A 12,890-nucleotide genomic window follows, 5' to 3' on the forward strand; every position below is an offset into this window, starting at 1 on the left:
GGAAAGCTCACTCAGTAGTGTTCAGGCAATCGTCAGGGGAGTTGAATGTTTGTCATCCGTGGCATCAAACCTGTTCTGTGATGTGAGGCCTGATGTCCCAGGAGGAGTTGCACCTATTTTGTGATGATTACTCCAGAGTCACAGCTTTGGAGTGACCGGTGCTGTTTGAAAGCAGGAAGCCCCTGAGCCAATTTCCTTCTGTTGCTGTCTGCTTTTAACCACAGAGAGTGTTCAGCCCTGGCTTCGTAGCCATAATGTTCTGACAGTGACCTCTTTGCCCCTCTCTCCTGTAAAAGTAACACGAAGAATCTTATCTCTTTTCTTGCCAGACACTGATGAACTTTAAATTACATCCTTGGGAGCTGATTCCATATCTTGTGATGGATTAGAAGACATGAAAAGATGTTTCTGTCAGTCTGAATAAATGTTCTTAGTTGGTTGGATGGATGACAGCCCTGTTGCCCTTCCCTGGTATTTTTTTGATGCGTAGTCCCCCTCCCCTTTGCCATCCTCCCCTTTACCCCCCCCTTCGCCGCCGCCCCCCCTCTCCCCCCTCTCCCCCCTCTCCCCCCTCTCCCCCCTCTCCCCCCTCTCCCCCCTCTCCCCCCTCTCCCCCCTCTCCCCCCTCTCCCCCCTCTCCCCCCTCTCCCCCCTCTCCCCCCTCTCCCCCCTCTCCCCCCTCTCCCCCCTCTCCCCCCTCTCCCCCCTCTCCCCCCTCTCCCCCCTCTCCCCCCACTACCCCCTTTCCCCCCCCTACCCCCTTTCCCCCCCTCCCCTTTCCCCCCTTTCCCCCCCTCCCCTTTCCCCCCTTTCCCCCCCTCCCCTTTCCCCCCTCTCCCCCTCCCCTTTCCCCCCTCTCCCCCTCCCCTTTCCCCCCTCTCCCCCTCCCCTTTCCTTTTCACTTCCTACTCCCCTCCCCTTCTTTTTTTTGTACTTTCTGTAAATAAAATCATCTGGATTTTGGCTTTGAATTTTTCATCAGTCTCTGGCTCTTACTTCTTGCTGCTGCCACATCTGCTCCTCTTTACACTTTTTCATTTTCTGCACACCTGGTTTATGGAATGGAATAGAAAAAAAACCCCACATTTCCAATTTACCCCACATTTCCATTTACAACCCTCCCAGGAGGGCAAGCATTGGGGTTGCGATAAATAGGAGGGGGGAGGATGTTGATAGGTGGATTGGTTCTTTGATAAATAGTTTTACCCCCTCCGCTATTGGCTGGAGAAGTCCGAATGGGCCTACAATGTTGGGTCCTTTGCGGGCTTGTATGTAGCTTAGTACTTTTCGTTCTACCAGGGTTAGGAAGGCTACTGCGACTAGGATCGGGACGATGTAGGAGAGGGCCTGCCTCAGAGCAGGAGGGAGTGCTGCTTCTCTTGATTTGACCACAAGCACATGGAATGGATGTGGCACAAGGACTCCTCCCCAAAACATACACTTCAGAGGACCTCAGAAAGTCTCTCAGGATCACCCCAGCTTACCCCCTAACCCTCTGTTACTGCAGCACAGCAAAGGGACTCTCATGATGCGCTTTGCAGTGCCAGCCAGACTGCACTGTTAATGCCAAGAAATGCTCCCTGAACACTCTCTGCTGCCCATTTGCCACAGAGTTCTGATATAACACACTTAAAAAAACTAAAAGAAGAACAGGTTCCAATCTAGAGTTCATTTATATTAAAAAGTTAATTCTATGGGACAGAATCCTGGCAGTAGACGTGGAGCACACAAATCACAACAGCCTGACAAGGCCAAAAAGTAACAAATCAGCAACTTCACAAAGCTTCTTGTGCTGCTCCTCCTGATGCCTGCACTGAAGTCAGCAGGGAGCACAGTCAGTGCTGACAATACAAACCACCTCACGAAAAGGTAACATCATTTTCCTCTTGAGCTCCTCCATAGATAAGGATCCTACCTCTTCCGTCCACAGCAGGTGCACCCCAAAAAATTGGAGCAGCTCCTGCCTGCTCAGGAGATCGAAGTGCATCCCCTGCAGGAGCTTCTTCTGTGTCCTCCAGTTTTGCCAGCTAGTGACTTACACTGCACAGAGAAAGAGAGGAAATAAAGTTGGTAAAAAGAACCACATGCTGGCACCACAGTTAACACCAATTTATTATCCCCCCCCCGCAAATGTTTTCAAAAATTCATAAACTCCTCAGTATTTGTATTGGTAATACACACAGAACTCACTCCAGCATTCCCCGCAGTCACATTCACCCTATAAACAAACATTCCCACCTTCCAAGTTATTAACTCCTGCTCAGAACATTTTTTCAGCCTGCCTTCTAGGCACAGAGAACCACCTGAGAGAATCTCAGTGCTAACCAAAAAAAAAAAAAAAAAAAAAAAAAAAAAGCCCAGGTGACAGAATTGCTCTGGTACCACCCCCCCACCCCCCTTCCACCCTCCCAAAGGAAGATAAAAGGGGAAAAGGGAAGAGAGACTTCAAGGTGTGAAAATAAGACTGGAAGAGGTTTAGTGGAAAAGGAAGAGACAGATCACGTGGGATGAGGAGCAAATCTGCAAATCCATAGGGAAGAGAGACTTCAAGGTGTGAAAATGACATTGGAAGAGGTTTATTGGAAGAGACCACACCGCATTCTAATCATAAAGTTCAAAGTTTACCGTAAATGGCCATTGAGATCAGCATAATCCACATCTATCCTCCCATCTTTGTCTTCATGGGAAATATTGGCTGTGGAGGATTGGTTGTGTGACAAGGGCCATGTAGACATGTTGCAGATGGCTGAAGAAGTTCTTGGGAAACATCAAACTCAGCTAGTCTGATCTGCCGATGTTGCATGAATGTTGCTAACTACCACCTCGTATGGGCACTATGTCCTTGACTGTAGCCATTATACAACAAAAGGGACTTGTGGTTAGCTAAAGAATGTAACAGAAGGATGTAGATAACCAAGGAACTTAAGGTGGGGTTGACATTTAGAATAATATCCAATAGGGTGGTTAGATTACAGAATATGTATTAGCTTATTAAGGACTGCAAAAATATAGTGTGCTATAATCAATAAATGAAGCTTGCTGATAACTCATATTGAGTGTCCGAGTCTTCCCTCGCTGCGACAATTGGCTCCGTGAGAAAGGAGAACTTTGACCAAATACATCTCCCCAACAGAAGCAGCAATCATGAGTGGGGTTCTGAAAGATTCAAAACATGCAATGCCATGGATCATTTGACACAGACACAGTCATTATTTTCATTCCAACTTGCTCTCGGAAGAAGTATTTTCCCCATTCCTTTACAATGAACACATTTGGATAAACACTCAAGGAGCAAACCAAAGTCTTTGCTTTCCTGGACCCCCTCCTAATCCTGGATCCCCTCCTATTCTTGGACCCCCTCTTATTCTTTGACCCTCTCCTCCTTCTGGACCCCCTCCTTCTTCCTGGAACCTCTCCTATTCCTGGATCCCCTCTTATTCCTGGACCCCCTCCTCCTTCTGAATCCCCTTCTCTTCCTGGATCCCTTCCTCTTCCTTGACCACCTCCTCCTCCTGCACCCCCTCCTTCTCCTGCTCATCTCGAGCATGCACATCAGCTCCTGCTTTCAGGAGATCTTCTAATATCTCCTCGTGTTCTTCAGTGATAGCAAGAGTTAGTGGGGTACTGCCCTTCTGAAAAGTCAGAGAAATGCATCATCTTAATAATCAAAGTAAAAAAAAAAAAAATCTGTAAAAGACGTATCGATGCAACTTTCTGAAAGGACTTCTTGAAGAAATATTTATATATACCTTATTCTTGGCACCCAGTTTGGCACCATGCTTGATTAACTGCCCCACGAGGTTTTTACTACGAGCCAGGATGGCCAACTGGAGGGCAGTGTTGCCATCGATGTCTGCAAGATTTGGGTCGGCACCCTGCTCTAGCACAAAAGTCACACAGTCTTGTTCTCTGAGCTGTACTGCCTGGGAACAACACACACACACACACAAAAAAAAAAAAAAAAATGAAGGACTTCCAGAATTCACATTTCACTCCATCACAGCTCGCCCAGCTTCTGACCACTGGCAAAGAAGAGCACCTGCAAAGATGACCTGACAGGTGCCTGTTCCACTCCAAATCCAACAGGCGTGTTTCCGCACAGCTCTGCGCACAAGAGTCCTGCCAGACACCTCTCCTTTCATGCACACTCAATAAGCCCCTCTTCCAAGAGCAGAACTTCTCTCACTCACCATCATCAGGGGTGTTGTCCCAAAATTATCAACAGCATCCAACTGGCAGCGGTGCCTTACTAGAAACGTGACGACCTCTGTGTGGCCGTTTGCAGACGCCAGATGGAGAGGTGTCCTGAGAATTAAACATGGGAGCTTAACACTGACAGACAATGAAAAAACCAAAGCTGTGGCACCACCCAGCCTGGGGGACCCTGCTGCTCCTGCTGCTGCAACCCCGCACACATCACCCACAGGGCAGGAGAGACCTCAGCAGCTGCAAGAGAACCCTGCAGGGAGAGCAGGGCCAAGCAGCAGCCCAGCACCTCCAGGAGCACTGGCGCCCACCCAGCAGCTCCCGGCACTGGAAAGCTCTCAAGTTCCCCCTCCCAGCTGACAGGGCACATCTTGCTTTGCAAGCAATCAGCTCCAAGGGGATCCCACACAAACTCTGCAGGGGGATGCTCCCACAGGCCACCCGAGCATGCTGCCCGCAGCCCCTCACCGATTCTCCCTGTCACGGCAGTCGATGCCCCAAAATCTTGATCCACGAGTTCCAGAACCTCAGCCAGGACAGGTGACCGTGGGCAGCAGCGAGGTGCAACCTGTTCAGATCTTGAACCAGGAGCAGCTGGAGAGACACAGCGCAGCACAGCTCAGCACAGGAGCCACAACGGCAGAGTCGCCCCTAACAGCAGTTGCCAGGGGCAACGGTGGGTGGGGCCGAACCACCTGTGGGGGGGTTGGAGGGGGGGGGCGGGGGGGTGGGGGGGGGGGAGGGGCCGAACCAATTCACAGGGGGAAGGGGGCTGAAGGAAAGGAAAAGCCTCCTTTAATCCTTAAACCTTGCATTGGTTTAAGCTTCAGCATTCATTCATTGCCACTACAGGTGACAATGGTCCCTTAAGTATCTGAGAGAAGCTGAGAAGCTCTCCCCCACCTCTATGAGCCATACAAAGAGCTGGTAGAGTTCTTCTCCTGGAGAGGCTTTTTCATAACCAATTCAAAGGAGTTGGTCTCTTTTCCCAGGCAACCCTCAGCAAGACAAGAGGGCACGGTCTCAAGTTGTGCCGAGGGAGGTTTAGGTTGGACATTAGAAAGAATTTCTTTACTGAGAGGGTGATCAGACATTGGAATGGGCTGCCCAGGGAAGTGGTGGATTCTCCGTCCCTGGAGATATTTAAAAAGAGACTGGATGTGGCACTCAGTGCCATGGTCTAGTAACTGTAGCGGTAGTGGATCAAGGGTTGGACTTGATGATCTCTGAGGTCCCTTCCAACCCAGCCAATTCTATGATTCTATGATAGAGAGGGTAAAATAACCCTTCTTGTGTAACCCAGTTCTTTTCTCTCACTTGTCATCTTCAAATGGCAAACTAGCTTCCTCTGACTGCACAGAGCTCACTGCAAAAGCTCCATTGCCATTGCACAAGTGCAGGGTGTTTCCCTAGACAAGTCTAACCCATAACTAGAGGGAAATGGACATCTAGAATTCTCCTGGCCTACCAGGAATTACTGGCAGGACACCTATCTTTTCCCTCACTCTGGGGAAAATGTCAACACAAATGTTAACTGTCACCATGCCACATGTGTCACACCAAGCTAGACAGAAAATCATCTTAAAAGTTCCCTGCTGCAAACACATCCTCTGCAGGCCCCAGCACCAGCCTGACCTTCCACAGGCAGCCCAGCTTTTGAGCAGCCAGCCTGAAATGAGCCACTAATGGCTGTAATTAGCCCCATTGCTGGGCATCAGCCAGGAGAGAATTTAAAGGCAACTTGCCTCAGGCACTGAGTCTCACTGGTGTCTGCTGAGCTGCCCATAACAAAACCCAAGCTTTTTCAAGTACTGCAGAGAAGTCAGGACACAGCTCCTAAGGAGGCAGAGAATCATACAATGGCTTGGGTTGGAAGGGACCTTAAAGATCATCAAGACCCAACCCCCTGCATGGGCAGGGACATCTCTCACTAGACCAGGTGTCACAAAGCCTCGTCCAACCTGGCCTTGAACACTTCCTCGGAAGGGCATCAACAACTTCTCTAGGCAACCTCTTCCAGTATCCTGCCACTCTCATGAGGAAGAAGGTTTTCCTAATATCTAACCTAAATCTATCCCCTTTCAGTTTAAAACCATTAATCCTTGTCCTGTCACTACTCTCTCTGGTGAAAAGCCCCTCCCCAGCTTTCCTGTAGCCCCTTCATGGACTGGAAGGATCTCTAAGGCCCCCCCAGAGCCTTCTCTTCTCCAGGCTGAACAGCCCCAACTCTCTCAGCCCACCTGAGAGAGGTACCTCTCAAAGCTTTTCTTATTCCTCTTTCCACCCCTGGCAAGATTAAGTTCTACCTGGGATGGATGTGGCTCTCCTGCCCTGCTCCCCAGCTGCTCCAACCACCTGTCTACTCCTCCTAGGGTACCTGCCCTTGCATCCCCCCTCTGCATGCTTCCTCCTTCATTTTGAGGGCTTTTACGAGCTGCTGGCTCATCCATGCCGCCCTCCCGGAGTTTTTCCCCGGCTGCGGGATGGGGAGAGTGGGGAAATGCCAGCTGCCAGCATGGCCCGGGAACCAAGATGGCCGCCGGGCAGCCCCCTGCATGCCCCGGGACTACAGCTCCCAGCATGCCCCGGGACTACAGCTCCCAGCATGCCCCGGGGCTCTCCTCCTCTCCTGCTGCCTGAGCCCGCCCGACCCCGGGGCTGCCCCGGCCCCCGCCCAGCTGGGAGGGGGAGCAGGAGGAAGGGGATCTGGGCAGGGAGAGAAGGCAGGAAAAAGAGTGGTGAGGAGCGGGAAAGAGATGGAGGGGAAGGGGGCAAAGAGGGGGAGAGGGAGGGAGGGAGGGAGGGAGGGAGGGAGAGAGAGAGGAGAAGGGCGGGAAGGAGGAGAGAGGGGGGATGGACAGAGAGTGGGCCAGGGGCGGGCCAGGGGCCTGAGAGAGACAGAAAAGGCCCCAGGAGAGGGGAGTGACAGAGGGGTGGGAGAGGGAGCAGGAGAGAGGGGAAAGGGTGAGGGGAGGGGCAGGAAAGGGGAGAGGCTGCAGGAGAGAGAGGGACAATAAGGCCAGGAGAGGAGAGGGAGGGAAAGATGTGGAGACAAAGAGAGAGAGAAACAGCAATAGCTCTGAGAAGAGGCAGGGAGGAATTGGGAAACGTTGAGAGGGAGACAGCCAGTGAAAGCCCAAACTTGTGGTGGGCAAACGAGAGAGAGGGAGGGATGAAGAACTGGGGGCAGGGAGCTGGGCAGAGCCCCAGAAGAGCAGTGATGAGCAGCTGGGCCAGGCCCCAGCACCCTGGGCTTTCTTTTCAAAGATGAAAGCTTGTTTTCATTTTTAGGGTTTGATTAGGGACTCTTGGTTTGTTTACCTGGTTTCTTCAGGTTGTTTTTTTGTTGTTGTTGTTGTGCTGGATTGTGTTGTGTTTTCTGTCTTGAAACCATCATTTCTGGTCTGACACCTCTACAGCAGGGAGGGCAGTGTGACTGATAGTGTGGTCTTGCATATTTCTAGGGAGTCAGTGGAAATTTGTGGTTGGAGCCATCTGCGTCGCTTACCTTTGATTTCTTGAGTGTAAATCATGCAATGTTTTTGCTAAGGTGCAAAAATGAAATGGGAGAGCAGCTCTTCCTCTCTCACACACACACACACACACACACACCTTCCCCCAGCTGAAGATGAACAAATCAAATCTCTGGGGCTGTGTTCTTTTATGAAACGTGTGTCAGATACCCAGCCCCAGGGGACTTGTGCGCAGAGAATGGCTGCATGGGCCTGGGGCTTGCCCATCATCACCTGGAAGGGAAAAAGGAAAAACCAGGTGATCACTGGGGACTTGTTCCCAAGAATGTTTCTTTCTATATCCTCTTGCACTAAGAGACACTCAGACACCCTGAGCCATCCCCTCCCTTCACTGGCCCTGTGACCACCAAGCCCACTGCATCTCCCCCAGGCTGTTCTGCCATGGCTGGTTGCTGACAGGAGGGGACACGGGGAGGTGGCAGGCTGGGAGTGACAGGGGGGACATGGGGTGGTGAGGGTCTGGGAGAGTGAAAGGACATTGGGCAGTGATGGGCCCAGGGCTGCTGAGGGAGCCATGGCAGAGCCAGGGGGCTGCTGGGGGTTGGCAGTGGGTAGTGAAGGCCTGGGGGTGATGGGACACTGGGCAGTGACAGGCTGGGGGGCAGCAGGGACAGCAGCATCTTGAAGAAGAAAAGGTGGGGTTAGGGACTGAATTTTGTCTTCAACATGTTTTACTCTGTGCATCAGAAAACTAGTTTATACTCTGCTTTCACTACTTAAGGTTGGACACAAGTGCTTTATTTGGAGTTCTGATCACCTTTTTTGTTCTTCTAGAAGCCAGTCAGAGCCAGTGAGTGGAACATGAGGAAGGCAAAGGGAGCCAGCGAGTGGAACATCAAAAGCTGTATGTAAAATCACAGTCTTACACTTTCTATTGCAGCCTGCGTTTACATCCAAACAATGTACCCTTGTATTAATTTCCCAAACATTAACTTAAAGTATTTTCCAATAAAACACAGTCTTTGTTGTAAATGCAATGTATTTGATTCAGCATAGCAAAACTGTGTAATGCCATCATTTGCACAGGTTTTTTTTCCTAATTTTTTTTTTTCCTAATTTTTGAAAATGTTACCAAAACCCACTGTTACTGTTATCTGTTACTGTTATACTTGGTACTGTTTCTTACTTTCGACTCAAACCAACATATCCCAAACATTTTGAGGACACCTCTGTACAGCTAAACAATTCCTTTTTGTGTCTGTAAATGCCTGGACATTTCTTCCTGAAGCTGCATAACTGAGGTGAAATTGTTTGGGCCCCTCTGAGTACATAAATGTCTTCAATAGATTGCTATCAGTTAAAGAATTGTTTCTCCCCAAGTTGGTATTCTGCAGTTCTGCATTTGATCTTTGGGCTTTGTCTGATGAAGCAGTTCAGTTGAATAGTTTGTCTGCACATGAAAATGCCAACAGCCCAGTGGACACATTCAGCACAAGATTGGAGCCCAGTGCCTTTGTGGGTAAAAGCTCTGTCATTTTTCTTCCCTTCTGCCTGCAGGACATGTTTGGATCTGGGTGACTTCAGGTTTGGATGCTGCTTCCATTTCCCAAAGGTTCAGCCTTTCTTCAGGATACCACCACTTGGAACTGACACTGGGAAAAGGGGCAGCATTTTTCTACAGCTTTGCAAACTCTGTCCTGCTGCTGCTAAAATACAGATAAGGAACACAAGGAAATACCTGACTGGTAATGCTCTAGATGTTGATTCCACCACCTGGGGTGGAATCATATGATGTGTAACTCTGCATTTCAAAATAGTCCTTCCAGTATAAAAAAATCACTAAGGGGTGGGATGTTTTTTTTTTTGTCATCCTGATTTTAGGTATAACTGAATTTTCTTCACTAGAATGGGGTGAGGCATTACATTAACCCAGAGTTGTGGGGTCTGAGCACTTGAGAAGCTGTTAGGAGATCTGAATGTAGAAATTCATCAAGTGTGTGTCTGTGTTGTGTGAAGAATACAGCCTCTGCTGGTCATGGAGTGGTGTGTCATGTTTCAACTTGAAAACTTCTTGTCTGTAGGTCTGAAACCACTCAGTCTGAATCTGACATCAGTGATGCTGTCACTGATCAGTTTGAATTCCTTGCTGCACATGAATGTCTCTCTCTGTGAGCGTGAGTGTAGCTGGCCCAGGGACCCTGGTAATTCCCACAGTGCATTTATCCAAACCGCATTCATAGTATTTACTCTAATTCAGATGGGGTTTTATTTCTTGAAAACAGGTATGTAAAAACCCTTTCATTATTTTTTTGTGAAGAGATCAGTGACTCCTCTGCACTTGTTTCTCTGGCCCAGCTTATTGAGGTATATGGAATTTCTTGTCAAATACTTAAAAAAACCCCAAGAGTCTTTGCTTTGTTATTTTAAATCTTATGTTATGATCTGTAGCTGGATAAAAAGAGATGTGAACAAAACTTTGATTTTTAATAATTTGAAGTCATTGGTTTAAGTTTACAAAATGTTTCTATTTGGATACTATTCTATAGAGGGTTGATCCCAGGCTGGGAAGACAGGAGGGGAGTACCTGATCAGCCTCAGTGTAATCCTGCAGTATTATTCAGCTTCAAGACACAAGGAAGCCCTTCAGAAGCTGTTCACCGTTTCTGAGACATTTTGTTAATTTTACGTTAGAAACCCAGTGTTGGCAGAGTAATTTAATTGGCTGTAAGTTATGGACATTTCAGTGGGTCTGCAACAGTTAAATGAGGAGTGTTGAGCCTAAACTGTCGAGCCTGATCCCAGAGTTAGAAAGAGCACAGGAATTCCAAGGAGTTTCATGCTGGAGGTGAAAGATCCCAATACAAAGGAAGCTCTGCTGACAAGAATGGGGAAATATGCAATACCAACTCTTAATGCATAAGTATGGAACTAACTGAACTGACCAAAAAGGGAACAAGAGAAATCATGGGGAAGCATTGGAGTGCCAAAGCAACCAAAAAAAAGTAGTTTAATATAAATGTATTTAAGACGGCTTACATGAGGTGAGCAGAATTCCATCTCTTGCTTCCTTTGATAAAATCCAAAGCTTGGAAAATTTTTCCGTGTGCCTGTCTTTAACTTTTTCCATGTAGCCGTGTTTAACTTTTGTGTTTTTCCTTCCCCACCCTGCCTCCAGGGAAGCATATGCCAGAGGAAAGAAGAAAAAGCCTTTCTCTTTATCCAAAGAGCCCTCCTCCTCTGATGGTCCCATACCTGATGAGTCCTTGTGTGCTCTTTGCAAAGCCCTACTGACTGATGCAGCTTTTATTCCCTGCTGTGGGATCAGTTATTGTGAGGAATGCAAGTGTTCCGTGCAGGTTTTTTTGTTAATTCAAAACAATCACATCTGATGTTCTGAGAGCAGAAACAGGAGATAACAAAGTTGTAACAGTGAGACTCAGAGCCTGAGGCAAGTTGCTGCTTTTAAATTCTCCCCTGGCTGATGCCCAGCAATGGGGCTAATTACAGCCATTATGGCTCATTTCAGGCTGGCTGCTCAAAAGCTGGGCTGCCTGTGGAAGGTCAGGCTGGTGCCGGGGCCTGCAGAGGATGTGTTTGCAGCAGGGAACTTTTAAGAAGATTTTCTGTGTAGCTGGGTGTGGCACACGGAGCATGGTGACAGTTAACATTTGTGTTAACATTTTCCCAAGAGTTAGGGAAAAGATAGTTGTCCTGCCAGTAGGACTCATTCCGATGGGGGAGAGTTTCTCAGCTTCTCTCAGATGCCTTTTTCTTTCCTTCGTTTCCCCCCCCCCCCCACCCTTGAATTGGTTCGGCCCCTTCTACCCCCTCCCCCCCCCCACAGGGTGGTTCGGCCCCGCCCACCGTTGCCCCTGGCGAGTGCCGTTGGTGGTGACTCTACGGTTGTGGCTCCTGTGCTGAGCTGTGCTGGTCTCTGCCTCTCTGGCTGCTCGTGCTCCTCGCCGTTGGTTTGCTCCTTGCTCCCGCCTCATCCCTGCCTTTCTCCTACATCCCCTGTCCCTGCCTTTGCCCTTCCCTTCTCCTGACTCTCCCTTTTATACCCCCCCGGCTCGGCCGGCTGCCTCCCACTGCTCCCGCAGGGCTGTGCCCGTGCCGCAGCTCGCAGAGCTCCTGGGATGGGGCTTTTCAACAAGAAGCAGAAGCTTCCCTGCTCTGGCAGCGCTCCTGGGCAGCCCCGCGCTGCTGCTGCTGCCGGCACCGGCGCCCCTAAGCCTCAGCAGCAAGGTCTGGGCAGTCTGCACGGTGCGGCTGCCCGCGGCCACCTGGCCTGGCTGAGGCGCTGGCGCTGGTGGATCAAGATTTGGGGCATCGACCGCCGCGACAGGAAGAATCGGTGAGGGGCTGTGGCCGCTGCTGGGACACCTCGGGTGGCGTGCGGGAGCATCCCCCCTGCAGGGTTTGTGTGGGATCCCCTTGGAGCTGATTGCTTGCAAAGCAAGATGTGCCCTGTCAGCTGGGAGGGGGAACTTGAGAGCTTTCCAGTGCCGGGAGCTGCTGGGTGGGCGCCAGTGCTCCTGGAGGTGCGTGCTGCTGGGCTGCCGCTTGGCCCTTCTCTCCCTGCAGGGTTCTCTTGCAGCTGCTGAGGCCTCCCCAGGTCTCTCCTGCCCTGTGGGTGATGTGTGCGGGGTTGCAGCAGCAGCAGGAGCAGCAGGGTCCCCCGGGCTGGGTGGTGCCACAGCTTTGGTTCTTTCCTTGTCTGTCAGTGTTAAGCTCCCATGTTTAATTCTCAGGACACCTCTCCATCTGGCGTCTGCAAACGGCCACACAGAGGTCGTCACGTTTCTAGTAAGGCACCGCTGCCAGTTGGATGCTGTTGATAATTTTGGGACAACACCCCTGATGATGGTGAGTGAGAGAAGTTCTGCTCTTGGAAGAGGGGCTTATTGAGTGTGCATGAAAGGAGAGGTGTCTGGCAGGACTCTTGTGCGCAGAGCTGTGCGGAAACACGCCTGTTGGATTTGGAGTGGAACAGGCACCTGTCAGGTCATCTTTGCAGGTGCTCTTCTTTGCCAGTGGTCAGAAGCTGGGCGAGCTGTGATGGAGTGAAATGTGAGTTTTGGAAGTCTTCCCTTTTTTCGTGTGTTCTCAGGCAGTGCAGTTCCAGCACCAAGCCTGTGCTGGTTTTCTGCTGAAGTGTGGTGCAGACCCAAACCTCAGAGACGTTGTTGGCAACACCGCCCTCCACCTGGC

The 12,890-nt window shown here is 50.1% G+C and overlaps 1 protein-coding gene across 7 annotated transcripts in view; it reads left to right on the forward strand.

Moving 5' to 3' along the window:
• LOC139803945 (ankyrin repeat domain-containing protein 7-like) overlaps positions 1–12,890 on the forward strand; it is a 226,787-nt gene that overhangs the window by 124,153 nt on the left and 89,744 nt on the right. For 3 of the 7 annotated variants that reach the window (XR_011729228.1, XR_011729226.1, XM_071760617.1), the window contains exon 1: positions 10,466–10,599. The exons of 1 other annotated variant lie outside the window; for it this stretch is intronic. Coding sequence is in view for 1 of the 6 variants with exons in the window: in XM_071760616.1 (XP_071616717.1) it covers positions 11,816–12,033; positions 12,431–12,545 (333 nt within the window). In the remaining 5 variants the exon portion in view is untranslated. Of the gene's footprint in view, positions 1–6,850; positions 6,945–9,236; positions 9,425–10,465; positions 10,600–10,917; positions 11,010–11,615; positions 12,034–12,430; positions 12,546–12,890 lie in introns of those variants that run through there. 3 more of the 7 variants (XR_011729220.1, XM_071760616.1, XR_011729222.1) reach the window with 3 other exon arrangements.

The sequence above is a fragment of the Heliangelus exortis genome, chromosome 17, assembly GCF_036169615.1.
Source record: "Heliangelus exortis chromosome 17, bHelExo1.hap1, whole genome shotgun sequence".
Taxonomy (NCBI): domain Eukaryota; kingdom Metazoa; phylum Chordata; class Aves; order Apodiformes; family Trochilidae; genus Heliangelus; species Heliangelus exortis.